Raw genomic sequence first — 23,031 nt, 5'->3', positions numbered from 1 at the left:
TTTGAAAATACAGAAAGTTTCCAATATTCAAGTTCCTATAAATTCTACAGCAATTGATTGTGTGTGAAAGTACATCTCTTGCTCAGTAGCTTCATGTACTAATAATATCTTGGTAATGCTTATTTGCAATGGTCGCTGTAAATCGGCTCTGCATGGAGGCTCACATAAACTGCCCACTGCCAGCAAATTGCATGAAATCTCATCTTGTGTGTCTTCTTTCCTGTGTTTTCTGTCTTTTTCCTGTACTTGCTACTTTGCCCGTTATTAATAGGATCAACTTATATGCACACCGAATCGTGCCTGTACCATGATGTCAGCTCCTATCTTCATTTTACTGCAAGTTTTCATGTGGTGTGGATGGTCAGTCACTTTCTCTAATTTTTCTTTGTTTTTGTGTTTGGCTTGAAATTAAAAAGAAATAATAATAATAATAATCCATATCCCTACATGCACTATCACAACTGTCTTGAAACCAGATTATTAAAATCCTAGCACAAATGTTTTGCAAATAGCTAATTTCAAATGTTGCAAAAGTTTTTCATCTTAAACAGAACATAACAGCATCCTACAGTTATTTAAAAATCAGTATATTCTCATAGGATTTGTTATAAAGATTAAGTCAATGTGGAAAAAAATTATACATTCTTCATGATGTCTTACTTACTAAAGAAAAATATACTAAAGATAATCTGTAGAGCTGGTCATCTCAATTTATTTTCAAAAGATGCTAACATAAAATTAAAGAATCATTTCAGTTTTGTTTAATAACTCAATCATTCTACTTTTTCTTTTCTTTTATAAACAAATATGGTTTAAACAACGTTTTACATTTTTCCTACCAAAATATTGATGTTCTTATTAAATGTTTTAGTATAAGTGCTTTAAATTTCTAAGTTCGTTTTACTTAATATTACTTACATTATCTAGGGCAACATTGTCATTATTTGATAGCCTTTTGACAAACTTCTGAATTATATAAGGAATATGACTAAATAGGTGTCTAGGGCCTGAGCTTGTGTTCAGGGTTCCACTTACGGTTTTGCAGTTTCTTTTCTGGTTCTCTGGAATCACCACGATTGTTGTTACTAGAGCAACTTTTGTTGTGTTCTTTCTTCATTGTTGTCCAGGTATTCATTGATTAGGAAACCACTAGATGGAGATGTGGCCATTACTATGAATAGAGTGAGCTTATCAGAGGAGGAAAAAAGTGGAGTAGCAGAAGGAGTTTCAGAAAACAATTAAATTTGTTCTGGGATAATAAAATAATGGTTTTCACAGTAAATATTCCAAGTGAAGGAAACCTAGGTGGTTTTAATACTTTAAAAAGACCAAAATTAAATAATCCCTCTCTACAAACATTTTTTAATTGATATATAGGTAGCTATTTGAAATATCACTGATCCCTTAAAGAATTGATCGCTTAAAGAGATTACATAGGTAATCATACCATTTATATATTTAAAGTGTTGCAAAATCATATTCTCTATACCTGTCCCTAATTGTGATTATAATAGAAATGACTAAACTGAAGCTTATGGGTAAAAAGTTGTTACATTATATTCTATAGGTGAATAGTATAAAAATTTACTGTACTTTCAAAAGTTTACTTCTCTCAATCACAGAATTTTTTAGATAAGATTTATAGGTTTCCAACTAGATGAAAAAATGCATGTCAACATCCTTTTGAATAGGTTACTTCCCATTTTACTTTTACCTTAAAAATCTATAGGTAACATTTTTTTTTCACCTAAGACCCCCCAAAAATATAATTTTGAATTTTCCTATGATGATATTTTTATTTCTCACCATAACTATCAATTTACCAAGAAAAATAAATATCACTACAGACCCAACTGAATGGAATCAATACATTTTCATGAAATAATTTTTAAAAGATAAAAAGAGCATATTTGGGATTCCTTGATACTATTGTGTCCTTGAGGAATATATAATGAATAGTCTTAAGAAGATAAGTACATGGCATATATTTTGCATTAATAAGACTTAGGTTGGTGATTTAAAAACACACTTATCAGTGTGGAACATTGAATCTGATCTGTGCAATTTGAGTATTGCTATGATGATATCAAAGGAAGAATTTTCTCTGAAACAATAGAAAATTGAAAGAAATAACAAAATATTCCAAAAATAAAACTGAGAGGTTAGTTGACAGTTGTTCCCCATATTGAGGACCAATAAAGATCAAAGTTTAAGCCACAATGTTAGTCTGGTTATAACTAGGAAATTGTGGTGGATTAGGAAAGCTGGAGTGATGCTGTCACTTTCTAAACGGTGATATCGCTAAGCATTTAAAAAGTGACTCTGTCTAAAGCTGGGATCCTTATATTCTGTGGAATCCAAAAAAGATATAATTATAGGTACATAAATATGAAGACCCAAAACATGAGGATTTCATCAGCATACAAGTATTCAAATGAGACCTTTTGATAAATGCATTTTGAAGACTAAGTGGTAAAGAACAAAAGATAAACAAATAAATGAAAATGTTATCAAAGAAGAAACTAAAACATGCCAATAATATGTGCCATTGAAGAAATTCACTACATATGTATATATATATATATATATATATATATATATATATATGCACACTACATTGAAATAGTTAAACAAATATGCAACCTACCTCAAGAGTTAATGAGGTGTGTTAAGGTGCTATGTAGGAGAAAAAAATATTTGTTAGGGATTTTATTCCTATTAAAAGCATTACTGTATAGTATCCACCTGCCTAAATAATTTTAAATATAGATTTTCTTTGAAGCTGTTATGGACGACTTAAGTGCAAACATATCTAAATCCAAAAGTTAGCCATCATTTGCTAGATGACTTCACCAGTGATTTGCCTTTTGAAAGAAATTTAATGATGATTATAACTTAGAAGAGAAAGAATACAAACCTCTCAGCCAAATAACCAAAAACTTTTCTCTTGGGAAAATTTATTTCTAAATTTCAAGTCTTGGTAAATGTGGTTGCCCATGTAAAACACATGAGAAACCATGATCAGGAAACTGAAGAGGCAGACTTTTCATTGTGAATCAACTTACAGACTTCAGGGACTCCGAATAACTTATCTAAACTACCACCTACCAGCCTGAAACAGACATATCTCATCATCACACAGAGGAAATGAAACCGGGGGGGAAAAAATAACTAAAAATATAAACAATGGAATCAAGCCAGAGAGAATATTTGTCTTTCCATAATACATTTGTAGAATATAAAAATGTATTTTACATTAATAAGAATTTATTTGACAAAATGTATCCTGAATACATTAATGGGTCTTATTTGTGTGATAAATTTCCATTCTATCAAATTAATACTTAACTAGAACTGGGGCGCCCTCCTGGTGAAATGACAAGCCTTTAAGTTAGTATTGTATGTTTGTGGTGTTTCTAACCAATTAATATATGGCTACTTTATTGAGTACCAACTATTCATTTATTAAGTACTTACTGTATACTTACTATGTATCAGACTGCTCTTCTATTTGTGAGATATTTGAGATATGTTTAAAATAAAAAAATAGTTTTCTTTTTATCTGAAATTCAAATGTAACTGAGCATGCTATTTTTTATGTAGGTATCCTACCTAGAGGGAAAAATATCTGAACAAAGAGAAGAGCAAGTACAAAGGCCCTGAGATAGTAAACACCTTGACTTGTTACAGAGAAAGCCAGTGTTATTGGAGCAGAATGAGTAATGGAGGAGGGAAGAAGAATACAGGAGTATAGAGGAGAGACAGCCAGGCTCCAGACCACACAAGGCTTTGTAGGCCTTGTTAAGAAATTTGGATTTTTCTCTGAGAGTGATCAAAAATTTCAAGAATGGAGTGAAAGGATTTGATTTTTTGGCTTTTAGAAGACTGCTTTGTGGAGAAAAAAGTGTCAAAAGGGCAAGAATAGAAACAATGAAGCAGATTTTGCAGGAGTCTGGGCAAGAAGTGATGGTTACTTGGACATGATATAGTGAAAGTAATAGTTTGGGGGATATATTTTAAAGCTAGAGTTATTAAGACATGCTGTTGGATTAGATTTGAGAAAAAGGGATGAATAGCAGGTGACTTGTTGTCTTTGACCTGATTCACTACTCCTAAATGTGTCATTTAGAAAAATAATGTTTTGAGGCAAGTGTGGGAGCTTTCTGAGATGTAAAAGAGGAGAAGTGGTGGAGCTCAATGAACGTGGAAATCAGAGAAGAATTCATGGCTAAAAATATAAAAATGTGAGTTATTGAGGTTCTGGTCCAAGATTGTGACATACGAGGCTCCAAACTTACCTCATCACACAGACATACCAAACCTATACCTATCAACAAAGAAATTCCCTCTGAAAGAAATCCAGCTGAGTAACTCCTGCACATTGGGTGAACAAGACAATACCCACATGAGTGGGTAAGAAAGGCTGAGACACTTTATTGCCATAACCTTCACCCCCATCACAGCAACATAAAATCAGGAGGGAACTCAACTCTTAGGTTCTCCCTGAGGAGTGAAGGGTTTAGACACATCTAGCACCCCAACTTTTAAGACTTCCATTTGAGAGATGGGCCCCCAAAATACCCAGCTCTTAAAGTTATTAGGGACTAACATCCATGAGACCCACAAGACTATAGCAAAGAAACAATTCTTAGTGGGCCCATGAGGACTTACCATGGCCATCCTCCCAGGGCTCAGAGAAGAGACAGCAGACAGAAATGCACATCTCCCAGTCTTTCCCGGAAAGAGATCTATTTACGTATTTTAGATGCTGCTTACTTTTGTTTCAGCCTCCAATCCGCCTGAATCTAGGTCACACTGAGATCACACTCTCCCCCCATCCCCGCCTCCCCCCCGCCAGGACAATGACAAGTGTTGGCACACCCTCAACTACTGGGAGCCACTAAGAAATACCCACTTCAAGACTTGGAGATGTGGCTGTTTCATCTAATACACAGAAACCTACACAGAGAATCAAAGAAAATGAAGAAACAGAAAATATGTTCTAAACAAAAGAATAAGACAAATTCTACAACAGACCTAATGAAGGAAGAGTGATTGAGTTCAAAATAATGGTCATAAAAATGCTGACCAAAGTTAGGAAAACAAGCATGAACCAAATGAGAACTTCAACAAAGACATTGAAAATATAAGAAAGTACCAAATAAAAGTTACAGAGCTAAGGAGAGTATTAACTGAATGAAAAAATTGAATAGAGAGAGTTCAATAGCAGACTAGATGAAGTGGAAGAAAGTATCAGTATATTCAAAAACGGGGCACTGGATTCATCCAATTTTAGAAGCAAAAGAGAAAAAAATAAAAATAAATAAGAATGAACATAGCTATAAAACAATATCAAGCAGACCAAAATTTGCATTACAGAATCCCAGGAGAAGAGAGACAAAAAGAGGCAGAAAACTTATTTGATGAAATAATTGCTGAAAATTTTCCTGGTGGAGAGAAAGAAACAGATATCTACATCCAGAAAGCCCAGAGTTATAAATTAGAGGAATCTAAAACAGCCACACCAATTGAGGAGTAGGGAATACCTCCAAACTCATTGTATGAGGCTAATGTTATCCTGCTATCAAAACCAAAAAAAGGCATTACAGGAAAACTACATACCAGTATCTCTCAAGAACATAGATGCAAAAATTCTAAACAAAATATTAGCAAACAAAATCTAACAATATATAAAATGAACTATACACCACGATTATGTGAGGTTTATCCCACATATGTAAGGCTAATTTTAACATATGCAAATCAATATATAATACATCACATTAATAAAATGAAAGAAAAATTACATGATCATATCAATATACATTGTTTTAAAAAGCAGCTTTTGACAAAATTTATCCTTTTAGAATTTATCCTTTAAAGAATTTATCTTTTAATGATAAATTCTTGGCCAAATTGGGTGTAAAGTAACAAAATTCAACATAATAAAGGCCATTTATGACAAGTCCACAGTATTATACTCAATGGAGAAAAGTTGAAAGCTTTTCCTCTAAGATCTTGAACAAGACAAGGATGATTCTCACCACACTTACACAATATTGTAGTAGAAGTCACAGCTAGAGCAATTAAGCAAGACAAAGAGGAAAAAAAGAAGATGCAAATAGGGAAAGTAAACACTCACTTTGTAGATGATATGACTGTGTATATAAAATACCCAAAGACTTCACCAAAAAAAACTATTAGCACTATTTCAGTAAAGTTGCAGGATACAAAATCAACATGCAAAAAATCAGTTACATTTCTATACACTGAGTATATCTGAAAAAGAAACATCTGAAAAAGAAATAAAGGAAACTGTCCCATTTGCAATAGCATTAAAACAATGAAATACCTAGAAGTAACTTTAACCAAGGATGTGAAAGATCTGTACAATGAAAACTACAAGGCTTTGCCAAAAGAAATCAAATAAGATGCAAACAAATGGAAAGACATCCCATGTTCATAGACTGGAAGAATTAATATGTTAAAATATCCATACTACCCAAAGCCATCTGCAGATTCAATGAAGTCTCCATATAAATATCAGCGAAATTCTTCACAGAAATGGGGGGAAAAAATTTAAAGTTTGTGTGGAGCCACAAAAAAATCTTAAACAGCCATAACAACCCTGGAGGGGCGGGGGGGTGGTAAAAGTTGTACGTATCACACTTCCTGATTTTAGACTACACTACAAAGTTATAACAAAACCAGTGTTGTACTGGCATAGAAATAGACACAAAGACTAGTGAAACAGAAGAGAGGCCAGAATTAAATCCCTGCACATACAGTCAACTAATATTCAATAAGGGAGCCAAGAACACCCAATAGGGAAAAGATAGTCTCTTCAACAAATGGTGTTGGAAAACTGGACAAACACATGAAGAACAATGAAATTGAACTTTTACCTTATACTGAAATTAACTGAAAATGGATGAAAATCTTATACATAAATCTCCTGGAAGAAAACAGGGAAGAAGCTTCTTCACATTGGTATTGGCAGTAATTTTTGTATATAACACCAAAAGCACAAACAGTAAAATTAAAAATCAACAAATGGGATGATGTCAAACTTGACTTCTGCACAGAAAAATAAATAATTGTCCCAAAGAAAGAGCAACCTACAGAATGGGAAAAATTGTTTTTCAATCCATATATTGGATATGTGGTTAATAGCCAAATTATACAAAGAAGTGATACAAAGCAAAATTTAAAAAAAAAAAAATCAACTAATAAATGGGCATAAAAACTAAGTAGGTATTTTTCCCAAAAAGACATCCAAATGGCCAACAGGTACATGAAATATTGCTCAACATCACTAATCATCAGGGAAATACAAATCAAAACCACAGAGTGATATCACCTTACACCTGTTAGAATGGCTTCATCAAGAAGACGAGATAACAAGTGCTGACAAGGATGTGGGAAAAGAGAAACTTTATCACTGTTGGTTGGAATGTAAATTGGTGCAACTAGTATGGAAAACAATATGGAGGTTTCTCAAATAATTAAAAATAGATCAACCATGTGATCCAGTGATTCCACTTCTGGGTGTATACCCAAAGGAAATGAAAACAGGATGTCAAATAGATACCTGTTCTCCCATGTTTATTGCAGCGTTGTACACAAAAGCCAAGATAAGGAAACAACCTAAGTGTCCATTATTGACAAATGGATAAACAAGAAGTGGTACACACACACACACAATGTAATATTAGTTTGCCATGAGAAAGGAAGATGTTCTGCCATTTGTAAGAAGATGGATGGACCTGGAACACATGCTAAGTGAGATAAGTCATACAGAGAAAGACAAGCACTGTATGATATCACTTATATGTGGAATCTAAAAAAGCCAAACTTGGGATTGCCAGTTTGCTCAGTTGGTTAGAGCGTGAGGCTCGTAATACCAGGGTTGCCAGTTCGATCCCTGCATGGGCCAGTGTGAGCTGTGCCCTCCAAAACTATATTGAAACAACTACTTGACTTGGGGCTGATGGGTCCTGGAAAACCACACTTAAAATAAAAAAAAGTTTTTTAAAAAAAGTACAATTAAAAAAAGAAAACACTTTTAAAATAAATAAAAATTATTTATTTATTTATTTATTTATTTATTTATTTATTTATTTATTTATTTAAAAACATAAAAACAAATATTACCAAAAGATTGGGGGGTTTGGAGAATAGGACAGATGTTGTTCAAGGATACAAACTAAATATGAGTATTAAATAAAATCTACATATTTAATGCACAATATAGTGAATACAGACAACAATATAGTATTATTATCATCAAACTTTGTAAGGGACTAGAACTTAATTATAACAACCACTAAAAAGAAAGGATAATTATTTAATGTGATAGAGGTACTAATTATTGCTAAAATAGCAACCATATTATAATATACATACATCAAATTAACATGTACACCTTAAATTTACACAGTATTATATTTCAGTTAAAAAAAGAGAGACCCACACTAAGAAACATTATAATCAAACTTATCACAGTAAAAGACAAGAGGAGAATCTTAAAAGCATCAAGAGAAAAACAACTTGTTATGTACAAAGGAAACTCTAAGACTATCAGTATATTTTCAGCAGCAAATTTGCAGGCCTTTGGTAGTAGAATGGTACATTCAAAGTGCTAAAGAAAATACCTGACAACCATGTATACTCTACCCAGAAAAACTGTGCTTCGGAATTGAAGAAAAGATAAAGAATTTTGAGACAAGCCAAACTTGAAGGAGTTTATAACCACTAGACTGGCCTTACAGGAAATTTTAAAGACACTTCTTTAAGCTAAAACAAAACAGTGCTACAGTGTTTCCCCCAAAATAAGACCTAGCCGGACAATCAGCTCTAATGCATCTGTTAGAGCAAAAATTAATATAAAACCCGGTCTTATTTTACTATAATATAATACCAGGTCTTATATTAATTTTTGCTCTGAAAGAGTCATTAGATCTGATTGTCTGGCTAGACCTTACTTTTGGGGAAACATGTAATTAGTAACAGGAAAACATGTGAAAAAAATAAATCTCATTGGTAAAGATAAATATATAAATTCAGAATAATGTAATGGTAGTGGGTTAATCACATATATCTAGTATGGTTGTTAAAATACAAATGTAGTAAAAACTGTGATACAATAATTAATGGTTACACAAGATAAAATATGTAAATTGTGACTTCAAAAACATAAAAGGTGGTGGGGAGAGGGTTAAAAAAAGCTTTAGAATGTGTTCAAACTTAAGCGGTTACCAACTTAAAATACAGTGTTATAAGATGTTTTACGTAGCCTTTGGTAACCGCAAACCAAAAACATATACTAGATACACTAAAGATAAAGGGAAAGAAATCTAAGCATACCACTACAGAAAAACATCAAATCACACAGGAAGAGAACAAGAGAAGAAAAAAGAAACAAAGGAATTTCAAAACAGTCAGAAAACAATTAACAAAATGGTAGTAAGTCCATACCTATCAATAATTACTTTAAATGTAAATGGACTAAATTCTCCAACGAAAAGACACAGAGTGGCTAAATGGATTTTAAAAAACAAGACATAATTATATGCTGTGTACAAGAGACACACTTCAACTTTAAAGACACATACAGACTGAAGGTGAAGGAATGAAAAACGACATTCCATGAAAATAAAAAAAAACAAAAAACAAAAGAAAGTCTGATTTGCTATTCTTAGACAAAATAGACTTTAACACAAAAACTATAATAAGAGACGAAGGTCATTGTATAATGATAAAGGAATCATTTAACAAGAAGATATAACATTTGTAAATATTTATGCACCAACATAGAAGCACCTAACTATATTCAGCTAATACTAAGGCCAATATTCTTGATGAACATAGATGCAAAAATCCTCAACAAAATAGTAGCAAACTGAATTCAACAATACATTAAATGGTATATGAATACCATAGTGACATAGGATTTATTCCAAGGATGTAAGGATGGCTTAACATCTCAAATTAATTAATATAATACACCATATGAACAAAATGAGAGATAAAAATGATAGGATAACCTCAATAAATGCACAGAAAGCATTTATCAAATTTAATAATATGATTTTGATAAAACTCAACAATGATGGTAATAAAGTACATACCTCAACATAATAACAGCCGTCTATGACATGTCCACAGCTAATAACATCATACTCAATGGTAAAAAGCTAAAAGATTTTCCTCTAAAATTAGGAACAAGACAAGAATGCCATCTCTCACCATTGTTATTCAACATAGTACTGAAAATCCTAGACAGAGCAATTAGGCAATAAAAAGAAATAAAAGACATCTAAATTAGAAATGGAAAAGTAAGACTTTATTTGCAGATAACATGATCTTATATATACAAAGCCCTAAAGATCCCAAAGCTATTAGAATTTATAAACGAATTTGGTACAATTACAAGATACAAAGTCAATATACGAAAGTCAGTTGCACTTCTATACACTAATGAACTAGCAAAAAAAAAAAAAAAAGAAAAGAAATTAAGAAAACATCTAAATTACAATTGAATCAAAAAGAATAAAGTACCTAGGAATAAATTTAACCGTAGAAGTGAAAGCCCTGTGTGCTGAAAACTATAAAACATTAATGAAAGAAATTGAAGAAAACACAAATAAGTGAAATGGCAGTGTTCATAAATTAGAAGAATTAATATTTTTAAACTATCCACACTACCCAACGCCATCTACAAATTCAGTGCAATCCCTATCAAAATTCCAGTGGCATTTTCCACAAACAATCCTACAATATGTATGAGACCACAAAAATCCTGAATAGCTAAAGTAATCTTGAGAAAGAATGAAGGTGAGGCATCACACTTCTTGATTTCAAACTATATTACACAACTACAGTAGTCAAAACAGCATAGTACTGCCATTTAAAAAAGAAAAATACATAGATGAATGGAACAGAATTTAAAGCCCAGAAATAAACCCATATATATATATATATATATATATATATATATATATATATATATATATATGTTATATATATGTATGTATATGTATATATATATATATATATATATATATATATATAGTGAATTAATTTATGACAAAGGAACAATGAATATACACTGGGTAAAGGATAGTTTCTTCATTAAATGCTGCTGGGAAAGTTGAACAACCACATGCAAAGAATTGACACTGGACCACGATCTTGCACTATGCACACAAAAAAACTCAAATAAACAGTGAGACTACATCAAACTTAAAAGATTCTGCACAGCAAAGGAAACCAAAAATATTAAATTTATTAAGTTAGTGCAAAAGTAATTGCGGTTTTTGCAATTATTTTTAACTTTTTAAACCACAATTACTTTTGCACCAACCTAATACCAAATGGGAGACAATTTACAACTCATATATCTGATACAGGGTCACCATCCAAACTATATAAAGAATCCAACTCAATATAAAAAAAATAATAATGTGATGAAAAAATGGACAGACTATCTGAACAGACTTTTTTTTCCAAGGAAGACATACAGATGGCCAACAGGTACATGAAAAGATGATCAACACCACAAAGAACATCAGAGAAATACAAATAAAACCCACAATGAACGTCACCTCTTGTTAGCGGGGCTGTTGTCAAAAAGACAAGAAATAACAAATGTTGGCAAGGATGTGGAGAAAAGGGAAGCATGGTACATTGTTGGTGGGAATGTAAATCGGTGCAGCCACTATGGAACAGAGGATGGAGGTTCCTCAAAACATTAAAAATGGAACTACGATGTTAACCAGAAATTCTACTTCTGGGTGTTTATCCAAAGAAAATGAAAACACTAACTAAGAAAGATATATGCACCCCTATATTCAATGCAGCATTATTTATAATAGTCAAGAGAGACAAATTAAATATTTATAGAAATAATGGAATTTTATTCAGCCATAAAAAAATCAAATCTTGCTATTTTCAACAACATGAGTGCACCTTGAGAGCATTATGATAAGTGAAATAGGCCAGACAGAAAAAGAGAAATACTGCATGGTATCACTTATATATGGAATCTGAAAAAAATATAAAAAATCAAAAAATCAAACTCATACAAAGAGTAGAAAAATGGTTGTCAGAGGCTGGGGGAAATAGGGAGAGTTTGGTAAAAGGGTTAGACTTTCAGATGAATGAGGTCTGAGGATCTAATAAAAGATGGTGACTATAGTTTATGATTATGTTGGTTACACTGTAAAACTAAAATTTGCTAAGCAGTAGATATTAAATATTCTCACCAAAGGAAAAAACATTTATAAATATGTGGTGATGAATGTGTTATCTTGATGGGAGCAATTATTTCACAGTATATGTCAAATCACCACAGTGTACACTTTAAATCTCTTACAATTATTTTGTCAATTATAACAAAAAAGCTGAATTAAAACAAAAAAATGAAGCTCGTTTTCATATTTAAAAAATTGAAGTATGAGTTATTGACAAATATGTGAAATTTAAAGCTGTAGAACTAAGTTAGATCACCTAGGGAGAAAGGATAAAGAAGAGCAAGAACTAACCTCTGGAAACATCTCACATGTATGGATCATAAAGACATGGAGGTCAAGCCAAAGAGTGTAAGATGGACCACAAACAAGGTTGGAGGGAAACCAGAAGATGTGTTAGATAAAATTGCATGAGAAAATGTTTCAAGGAGAGAATATTGTACATTGTCAAATGCTCCTGAAAAGTCAAATAGGATGGGGACTAAGAATTGATTTTTTTTTAATGATTCCCTTTAGATTTAGGGCATATCTTTGAAAAATGAAATTTTCCTAATAAATGCTTTTTTCTCAGTCTTCTCTGAAGAAAAAAAAGAGTTCTGTAGCTTTAAAATACAATTCAAGAAAGAAATTTTACTTATTTACTGGGTGGCAGGCACTGAATTAAACCCTTGTATACAAAAAGATCTAATATTCTGTTCTCTGGGAGTTCAATCTTTGCGCAATTATTCTGAATAGAACAGCTACTTATTTACTTGTTTGTTTATTTACTTACATAGCCTATTATTTTGATTATTGGAAGATGAACCTTTGATTAGTGAATTCCTAAATGATGTTTAGAAAAATAATTAGATATGAGGGTTTTTCTATGAAATTCAATATATTAAAGGAATTAAAGGAAGTAGAAAATGTTACAGAATACAGAACCTCGGAATAAAAGATAAATAATAATTTTTCATTAGTAGGGAACCTAATGAGCCACTACTAGACAGTGCAGAATCCAAATGGGTATATTCATTATTACTTCATGATTTTCTAAACAAAATAAATCTCTTTTTCTAGCATAACTCCTTGTTCAGTATATATGTTTTCAGAGTGTCCATTCATTTATGATTCAAATACATTCTTTTTATTTTAATTCTTGATGAAGCTCCAGATGCTGCGTGTGTAGGATAGTATGTTCACCTTTGAAACTGGATGTAAGGAATATAGAAAATAGAAGTTTACTTCTCAAGTTTATTTGTTTTGTCAGTCCCAAAATGTGCCTAGTTGAACACAATTGCTAAAATCATAATTCTTGGGAATTATAAAACATTAAATTTTATTTTTATTTATTGTACTTATAATCCTATGAAAATGAGGGTTTTTTTTAATTTGGAAGTTGGTATATAACTCAAAATAGCACTCATCATTAAAGTATTTTCTTTCATAATCATCAGAATCTACAACTACAATTGTATAGCCTTCTAAATGGTACTAGGGAAATTGCTTTATCCAAAATCATTGAATAATAAAATCTAGGACAATGTAATTTATTTGTATTCAAATTAAAACAATGTATAAGGTGAGTTCAGAAGGGGGCTAAACATGGGGTGCTCTGGAAGATGTCTTACTATTTTTCAGGATTTTTCTTTATCCTTTTCTTTCCAACAGGAGGATTATACTGACTGTGGTGGTGTTTCCGGGTTAAATCCCTCCCTATGTGCCATCATCGGAATCCAGTTTGTACTACTTTGGCTTTTATCTGGCAGTAGACACTTCCAGTTATGACCTTCCAAAAACAAAGCTGCATAATTAAACTCCAGACCCTGCCAAAACATGAGCCCTCAATTGCATTAACATAGGGTCAGTCCTGGGATCAGCAGAACACTAGCTGGGCCCATACCCTGGCGTACATCTAAGGCACAGACTCATAAGGCACCCACTGGCTGCATGTCAGGGTGCCAGATCCTTAACCTTGTGTGAATGCTGCATCGTCCATGTCTAACATCAAAGCAAAATTCTATATGTGCTCTACTGGGAAATTTGAGAGTCTGTTGTTGCATTATTGGTGGCTACATGTAAAAGGGCTCCCCACACAATTGTTTATGACTCATACAAGTTGTCTTGATTTTGACCTGGAATTTTGACTTGCTGCAATCCTTGTGGTTTGTTTTTTTTTTAACCTAGAAAATCTCTAGGGGAAAAAAAGTTATTTATTTTGCCTTCACGGATTCTTCTGTTAAAAATTATTCCTGCTTTGAGTAGCTGTTGAAGTATATCTATCTATATATGTAGATATATAGATCCATGTCTATATATATGACGTGTTTCCCTGAAAATAAGACCTAGTTGGACAATCAGCTCTAATGCGTCTTTTGGAGCAAAAATTAATATAAGACCGCGTCTTATGTTATATTAGACCCGGTCTTTTATTATAGTAAAATAAAACTGGGTCTTATATTAATTTTTGCTCTAAAAGACACATTAAAGCTGATTGTCTGGCCAGGTCTTCTTTTCAGGGAAACAGGGTAGAGAGAGAGAACATTGATGTAATCTGTTGAAATAGAAATAATGGCTAATTTTCTATTTTAAAAAATGCCATGAATAAAATGCCTTATGAAGAATGGCTTGTCTGCCAAAAACATAACACAAATGGTGATCAGTTAAGTTTTCGTGGGGTAATGAATTGGTTGTTTGAAAATAACTAAGAAATCATTAAACTAAAGGTGCTTGAGGGTGAAATTTGAATATACGACATATTTCCTCATCAATGTAAGCCCTTAATAAGTGCTTCGATGTAATGTTCCTTTTGTTCACAGTAAAGTCTTGTAGTGCTAGCCAGATATTTCAAAATGCTCTAAGAAAAGCTTGTTGGGGGGAGGGAAAAATGTTTTTTCTTGTTATAAATGAACTTTGGTTACCAAGGGTATTTTGCATGATGCTGCTGCTATTATAACTTTCAGTTTGTTTTTCTCTTACAGTAGAGTATAGTCCATTGAAAAGTTAACTGAGTGACATTATTGTTATGTAAGAATCTGAACCTTGCAGTGTAATGCACTTGAGTCATCTTTTAAAATGTTGTTAAACTACTCTGAATATACTGTGCAATGTAAATGCTGAATGATTGGGTTAGGTAAATGGTGAAATGGGAATTAACGGATTTTATACAGATTCGTGCTTTTGCCTGAAAACCTATGTACAGATATTTTAAGTACATAAATCAGATTTGACACATTTATTTTTTTGAAGAGTACATATATGTTCTCAGTGAAGATTCATCTTAGGTTTCCTCTTTGTTCGTTTGAATAGTAGCACATACAATCCAAAAATTTCTGCTGCTGCTGCTGCTTTTGTCCCTCCATTTTAAATGGTATGATCAATTGACCAACATTTCCATGCAGTTTGGCGAGGGTTTTACAATAATCTGAACAAATAGGAAACCTTGAATCTATATGTATGCACATGAATACTTGATTATGAATATTCAAAATTGTTTTATACAGCCTCATTGGTGAAAATGCTCATTATAGTAAATCAGATATTTCATTATAGATTAATATGGAAGCAGAATATTATTTATGCTTTTAAAAGTTATTTTCAGGAGTAAACAGTATTTGAAGAAAGTGTTAACACAATGAATGTGTAACTCTAGTGATAGCGAATAATTCTGCTGAAGGATGGAAGTATGCAGATATTTTTTATGGTAAAATGCATTTGTTCTTTTTTTGAACATGCCAAATATCGGTGTGTGTATATGCTGGAAATTTTCTTATATATCATTTTAAGTCAGATTCTTACTAACGTTATCCAGCATGCTTTAATATGCCCCACATATCAAAGATATAACCAATTCTTTAGCATAGATTAAAAGAGATATTTGCATTGTCTTTAGCTTTGCATACATTTGTAATTCCTTCCCACCACCAATATACCCTAGGTATCGTTTGTGTATATTTCCTTATTTAAAATATCTTTTTTTATTTAAAAAAGGGGGGAGGGCGAGATAGAATCACTTTGCCAACTATTGTTCTAAGAGTTGACATCAGTTACCATTTCTAATGCATTGTTGTGATTTTGTAGTCTCAATTGTAACTGGTATTGACATTTTAGAAAACACCAAAGTGATTTTAAAAAATATGTCACTTCTCACTCTAGTAACAATATGTTTAAATCATGTTGTTTGTTAATTAACTATTTAAAATTTACTGTCAACTTTTGCTAGACTATTTTAAATCATGAAAGTGTTGGGAAGGAGATATCAAAATAGAAAATTATTTTAGTTTGTGTATATAAGTGAAACACATTAAAACAATTGAACTGCTTCCAGCATACAACAACTTCCCTTGAAATTATCTTTAAAATCTATTAAATATATTTCCATGGCTAATGTCACTGAAATAGTATGTTTTCATCAACTAATTATTGTTATATTAATCACAGTTAAACTTGGCATCTCTTGGCAGGGTCCTATTTGATTTCATTTGCCATCAAAATATATTTACATGCACGAGTCTGGCTATGATCCTTTATTTTCTGCTATAAAATAAACCTATATAGTATGACAACCACATACATGGTAATAAATTGGGTACGAATGTGTTCTCTGACTAAAATTTGTCCTGATGCTTAATACTAGTCTTTATGTCTTTAGCATACTTACTTTTTTATAAGATAGTAACACTCATCTCATCAAATTGTTATATTTAATTTAGGAATTTTTCTGTGAGTTCTAATTGTTGACAAGAACTTAAATTATAGCCTGTTATAAATATTGATTTTTAAAGATTAAACTATAAGAAATCAAGAAAAGAGCTTTTAAACTCTTTTCACTCATTTAATTTTTGCTATACTCATGAAGCTTAATGTAGTTTGTCATTAAAACAAAATTAAATCTTGCATTAGTGTTGAGTAACAGGAACAAATTTTGCATTAATGGTTTCTTTATATTTTCTTCATTTGAACAACCAGCATTACTGCCAAACAATCGTGGTCCATATTTGTAACAGGTTTTTAACATGACATAGTTAGCAAGTTTGATTGGAGAGATTTTTAGGTCCTGGTCTATAACATTTTAGTATGATCTTTTTTCATGTTTCTAATGCTTGAAGCGTTATTGCTTAACTTGGGGAAAAACAAAACAAAACAAAACATAACAGTGTTGCTGCCATTTGTAAGTTTTCTTATACTATTCCTTTTATTAACTTTAAAACTGGCCTTACTGGGTTCAAATAGGCAGTATCCCTTTTAAGTGACCTTTGCAACCCAAGTGTTACTTGCTTATTTGATGCTCTCTTGTATTTTCCATCACGTTTATATCTTTGTCTCCACCAAAGCTTAAATTCTATGTCTTAATTTAAAACTATAAACTATTCCACTAATCATGTTAATTGATATTAAAATATCTAGAGGTATAGAGTTTGACCTAGTGAAACAAAATGGATGTTGTGACTTTTTTTTAAAGTGTAAAATAGAATGATTATTTCACTTGCCAACGATTTCAAATAATTTATTGTTATCTGGAACTTGTGTTGTTGTCCCATAGCAGAATGTTAATATTGCTAATAATCAGTGTACATTTCTGTAAAGAGCAAATCAATAAAACAAAAGCATCAAATGTTCAAAAAAATTCCAGAATTTCAAAGACTGAGACAACCCTTACCAATAGTTTCATGTATCTTATTTATATAGTTCACATAATTAACTCAAAGAAATTTTGCTGAGTCTAATGGGATACTGTCTTGTATAGATGCCAACTGAGTTTTCAGTGTGACCTGACAAGCTGTCTTTTTTGTTGTTGTTATGCTGTATGATTGTTGGATCATGCTTTTAAGGATACTTTCATTGAAATGCTCAGTGTGCATCCATGCAAAAGGCCGAGTGGCTTTGTGAACAAAAGATATCTTTTCTCCCCTTTATTATGTTCTCTTGACACTTTTGTGGAAATTAACTAGCCTGATAAAAACATTTTGTAAAAATTTGTACAATACTGTTATAAAAATATTTATAATCCCAGAAAATATTGTGTTAAATCTTGTGCAAAAACAGTATATTCAGAATAAAAGTTTATCATTTAAAGTCACCACAGTTTGGATTATTTAATTATTTAAAATCTAGTTGAAAGAGACCATATTCTTTATCACAAATATATTTTTAGAAAGCCAGCCTTCCTGTGGAGAGAATTCTAGATTGTGGAAATAAAGTTTGGGATTTCAAAAGTTCTACAGTTACAAACCTCAACTCTCAAACAAATGTACTTGCAACTACTTCACATAACTCTGACCCTTCTCACATATGCTTTTGCTATCAAAGCATTTAGGAACTTATTGCATCAGATTAGACTTCCATTGTATTAAAAAAAAAAAAAATCCCTAGGCAAAAATATTTTCATGTTTTTTTAAAGATATTGGGAAAAGTTTGAAAGAAACAAGTTGGGATATCTGAAATGTACATACTTTTTATACACCTGACTAATATTTAAATATTTTTCCTAGCTATTTTATAGCAAATTGTAGCTGAGACAATTAAGTCTAGCAATAAAGACTTTGTTTTTGTTTATTCTTTTTTTAAACTGTTAGGTTCCTTTCACATTGATACCAGCTTACCAGCTGCCCACCTCCCAACCTCACCCCCGTGCTCACCTAATAATACAGTAATGAGCCTGATATTGAGTGGAATCTAGTATAATGTAAGCTTTCTTTTCTTTCTGGGGACTCCCATAAGGGAGTCCTACACAGGGGAGGAATGTAGTATATGGGTACCAATGTTGGTGGTTACTAGAAAATCTGACTTCTAGTTTGTGATCAAGGCATTTTAACAGGAAAAACTCTGCTTAAAAGTGTAAAGTAAATAACGTTTGTTTTTTGACATATGGCTTTGGCTTCATTCTGTACCAATTTATCTCTTCAATCAATCTTCTTACTCCCCAGAGACCCTCATTTCCTCTATCAGTCATCTTGATGCCAGCCCTATCTCTTCCCTAGGGACTTTGCTTCATCAGTTCTTTCTCAGGCATACCCAGGCTCCCCTTTCTGCAGGCTTATTTTTGCAAACATATTTCTTTCTGCAAACATATACAGAACACCTCTATTTAAAAACAAAACAAAAAACAAACAAAAATCAACATTTACTGCTGCCCCCTAGCCCTATTACTTCCTAGAGTTATACACCTAGAATTAAAATATTCCTTTGTACAGCTACAAACGTATTTTGGTAGTCTTATCTTTGCAATGTAATCAACTAGGCCTTAGAATTTTAGGCACATTGTTAACTCTGACCTTTAGTTTTGAGCTACCACTGAAAATTTTTAGTGACTGGTATGAGGTACTAATAAATTCAAATTTTGGGGTATTTGATTCTCAAATTCTTTTTTATCTTAAAGTGGACATATTCACAGAACACCTCCACAATTTTCTATAAATTGGTATACAACAATGCTGTTAATTTAATATTTTCTATTTAAATTGACTCAATTTTTAAAATAAACGTATTTAAGGGGGAAATTTAACATTATTGCCATAATTGGAAAACCAATATAATTTGCCATAAATAAGTAGGTATATCACATTAAAGTAGGTTCATATCTATTATAATGAAAAGAAAATAATACCATGCAGCATATGCCGGTGTCAAATGTGCTAGATTTAACATAACATTTCAACACATTTATTATAATGATAGATTAAGCAGTTTTTATATTTCTGCCACTACTAGTTTAAATGTAACCTGGACACAAAAACCTGTCTAAATTGTAATTATGAATACATTCAAATGACATTTATCAAAATTGATACTCTAATTTTTTTCAAAGTTTGAATTTTCCTAGTTGCATAGAGTTTTTTCAAAATGCTTTATCATATTCATAAGTTTTTTAGTATCTCAGGACCCTAACATATCATTAAATATTACTTGTAAGATTTTCACTGATACAAGGACAATGTATAATGTGCCTAGGTTAGAGTAAGATTGCCAATTCCCTATATTGGGAAGGACTGCTCTTTTCCAGATATTTAATTGTTTAGTTTAAGAAAAAATGATCTTTCTTTTGTGAAATTATGGGATAGTTAGTAATAACTATTGTAAACAGTAAAGTTGGTAACAAACTTATGTCAGTTGTCATTACCGGTGTTCCAATCCCTCCATTTTTTTATTTCAAAATTATACTGACTATAAAATATCTAAATGTGGTAACTACAGCCCTAGCCCTCATCATGAAGGCAGTATAGCCAAGTAGAAACTGCAATCTATTGTTTATATTCAGACCTAACTTTACCACTTAATAGTTTTGGAACCATGAACAAATTAAATCATGTCTCCAAGCCTCAGTTTCCTCATCCGTAAAACAGAACAACTGTAACTACTATAACGAACTAACCGTAACTATTATAAGGTTGCCATGATGACAAAATTATGTAATTAATGTAAAGCACTTAGCAGACAGCCCAGCACTGGGTATGCATTCAACAAAGCCATTTCTTAGTATTATAAATTGTTACCACAGTCATCTTCCTAATAAGGTCCTAATATCTGCAATATTTGCACCATGTGCCATTTAAACTATTTACCCAATTTTTATTCAACTGTAGTGTTAGAAGTAGAGCTTATACAAGAAAAAAAAAAAAATAGTCCCTTATGGAACTACTGACTGGGAATATTGAAAATTTAATAAGCATTTACAATAGTGTGAGGTAAATGCTATGATATAGGAAATACATGTATCATGGGAGCTTACATTAGGCTAATCTGGATAGACTGATCTGGCCAGAGAAGGCTGCCATGATTTTGAGCTGAGGGAAGGAGGTAGCAGTACTGTAACAAACAGGAGAGTGTGTGAAAGCTGAGAGGTACGTGCAAGGAGCTGGAAATAGCTGATTATGAGTTCTATATGGCTTGAGAGGTGGGGGATAAGTAGCCAGAGATGAAATGGAAGATGAGGCTGGAGAGACAAGGGACCAGAACCTGGAGACCTCTCTGGATCACATGGGGTATTTAGGCAATGATCAGATTTGCAATTCAGGAAAACTCCTCTGAACGAAATGTAGGTTTCTGGTAGATGAACAACAATAGGAAGGGAGACCAGTTAAGAAACTATTGTTGAAATGAGAAACTTTTGTTGACTGGCATAGGGAGCTAGATAGAGAAATGTGGACTGACTTTAGAAATATTTGGAAGGGAAAAAGGAGAAAACTTTATGATTCATCCACTGTAATACTGAAAGAAAGGGGAAAAAAATTAGAATTACTCCCAGGGTTCTAAAGTTTAATATCATGGCTAGTGGTACAATCCCCTAAGTTAGGAAACGTTGGAGGGTGCTTGGGACAGGGTTGAGATAGGACAAGTTCAGAGGAGAAAATGAAAGATTGCACTTTAGAAATATTGTGAATGAGCTTTCGTATACTGCTGAGTATACAAAGATGAGAGGATCTGATTTCTACTGCCCAAGAATATATATGCCACGATAATGAGTCTCAACAATGACTGCCTTTTGAAACCCAACTAAGGTTTTGTTTGTTTTGTTATAAATGCTGATACGCAGAACCCACTCTAATTCAGAATCTCAGGTCATTCTACTGTGCAGCCTGCAATGCACTACCAGTGGGCATGTTAGACTACAAGTCTGACAATTCCGATACAGGTATTTCTGAAGTATACTTGATAAAACCTATTTATAAGTACATTATTTGTTCGATTTCAAATGAACCCCTTTTTTGAACATGTTTTTAAGAACACACCCTAAAATTCCAACTTAATTGCAATCTATTTGAAGACCGTACTTCTTAATCTATTTTTCTTTTTTGGGTGTAGATTATATAGCTGTATATAGCTAATAATCACGAAAGGTCTCATCGATTGTGCTTGATAAGCAGAACCACTGTTAGGACAATTTGTACTACAGGAAATTCTATTCATATTTAAGCCATATTAATGATATCAACTGTCTCAGAGAGTTGAACCACAGATTTCTATACACGTTATCAGAAAATTTGTCAATCAGATTCATTCTTATGGCAAATAATACTGCAAATCAGAATAAAATGAGGAAATGACATTAATTGACAATCTGGTTTCTGTACATATTATATTTAATTAAATAATGGCTATTCCTTAAGTAAATAAAAAACTAATCAAAACTTTTTTTTTAATTGAAGTTTAGTGGGGTGACAATTGTTAGTAAAGTTACATAGGTTTCAAGTGTACAATTCTGTAATGCATCATATATATATATATATATATATATATATATATATATATATATATATATATATATATATCACATTGTGTGTTCACCACCCAGAGTCAGTTCTCTTTCCATCACCATATATTGGACCCCCTTTACCCTCATCTACCACCCCCCTCTCCCCTTACCCTCTGGTAACCACTAAACTACTTTCTATGTCTATGAGTTTTTGTTTCTTCATTCGTTTGTCTTGTTCTTTTGTTGTTTTCAGTTTTATATACCACATATCAGTGAAATAATACGGTTCTCGACTTTTTTGTCTGACTTATTTCACTTAGCATTATAATCTCAAGATCCATCTATGTTGTTGCAAATGGTACTAATCCATCTTTTCTTATGGCATAAAAGTATTTAATTGTGTATATATACCACAACTTTTTTATCCATCCATCCATCCATCGAAGGACACTGGTTGTTTCCATGCCGTGGCCACCATAAATAGAGCTGCAATGAACATCAGAGTACATATATCTTTACAGATAAAGCTTTATGGATAAATATCTTCAGATTTTGGGGGTAGATACCCAGGAGAGGGATTGCTGGGTCATATGGTAATTCTATTCTTAA

General features: G+C 32.2%; 1 protein-coding gene across 7 annotated transcripts in view; it reads left to right on the top strand.

Annotated features, from left to right (window-relative positions):
- Positions 1-18,309, top strand: part of CACNA2D1 (calcium voltage-gated channel auxiliary subunit alpha2delta 1) — a 457,790-nt gene extending 439,481 nt beyond the window's left edge. For all 7 annotated transcript variants that reach the window (XM_019746897.2, XM_019746896.2, XM_019746894.2 and 4 more), the window contains one exon: positions 13,902-18,309. In XM_019746897.2, the coding sequence (XP_019602456.1) occupies positions 13,902-14,018 (117 nt within the window). In that variant the 3' untranslated portion in view covers positions 14,019-18,309. The remainder of the gene's footprint in view (positions 1-13,901) is intronic.
- The last annotated feature ends 4,722 nt before the right edge of the window (positions 18,310-23,031 follow it).

The sequence above is a fragment of the Rhinolophus sinicus genome, linkage group LG09, assembly GCF_036562045.2.
Source record: "Rhinolophus sinicus isolate RSC01 linkage group LG09, ASM3656204v1, whole genome shotgun sequence".
Classification (NCBI taxonomy): domain Eukaryota; kingdom Metazoa; phylum Chordata; class Mammalia; order Chiroptera; family Rhinolophidae; genus Rhinolophus; species Rhinolophus sinicus.
Note: the sequence above shows the minus strand (reverse complement) of the source record. Positions and strands in the feature narration are given on the sequence as shown.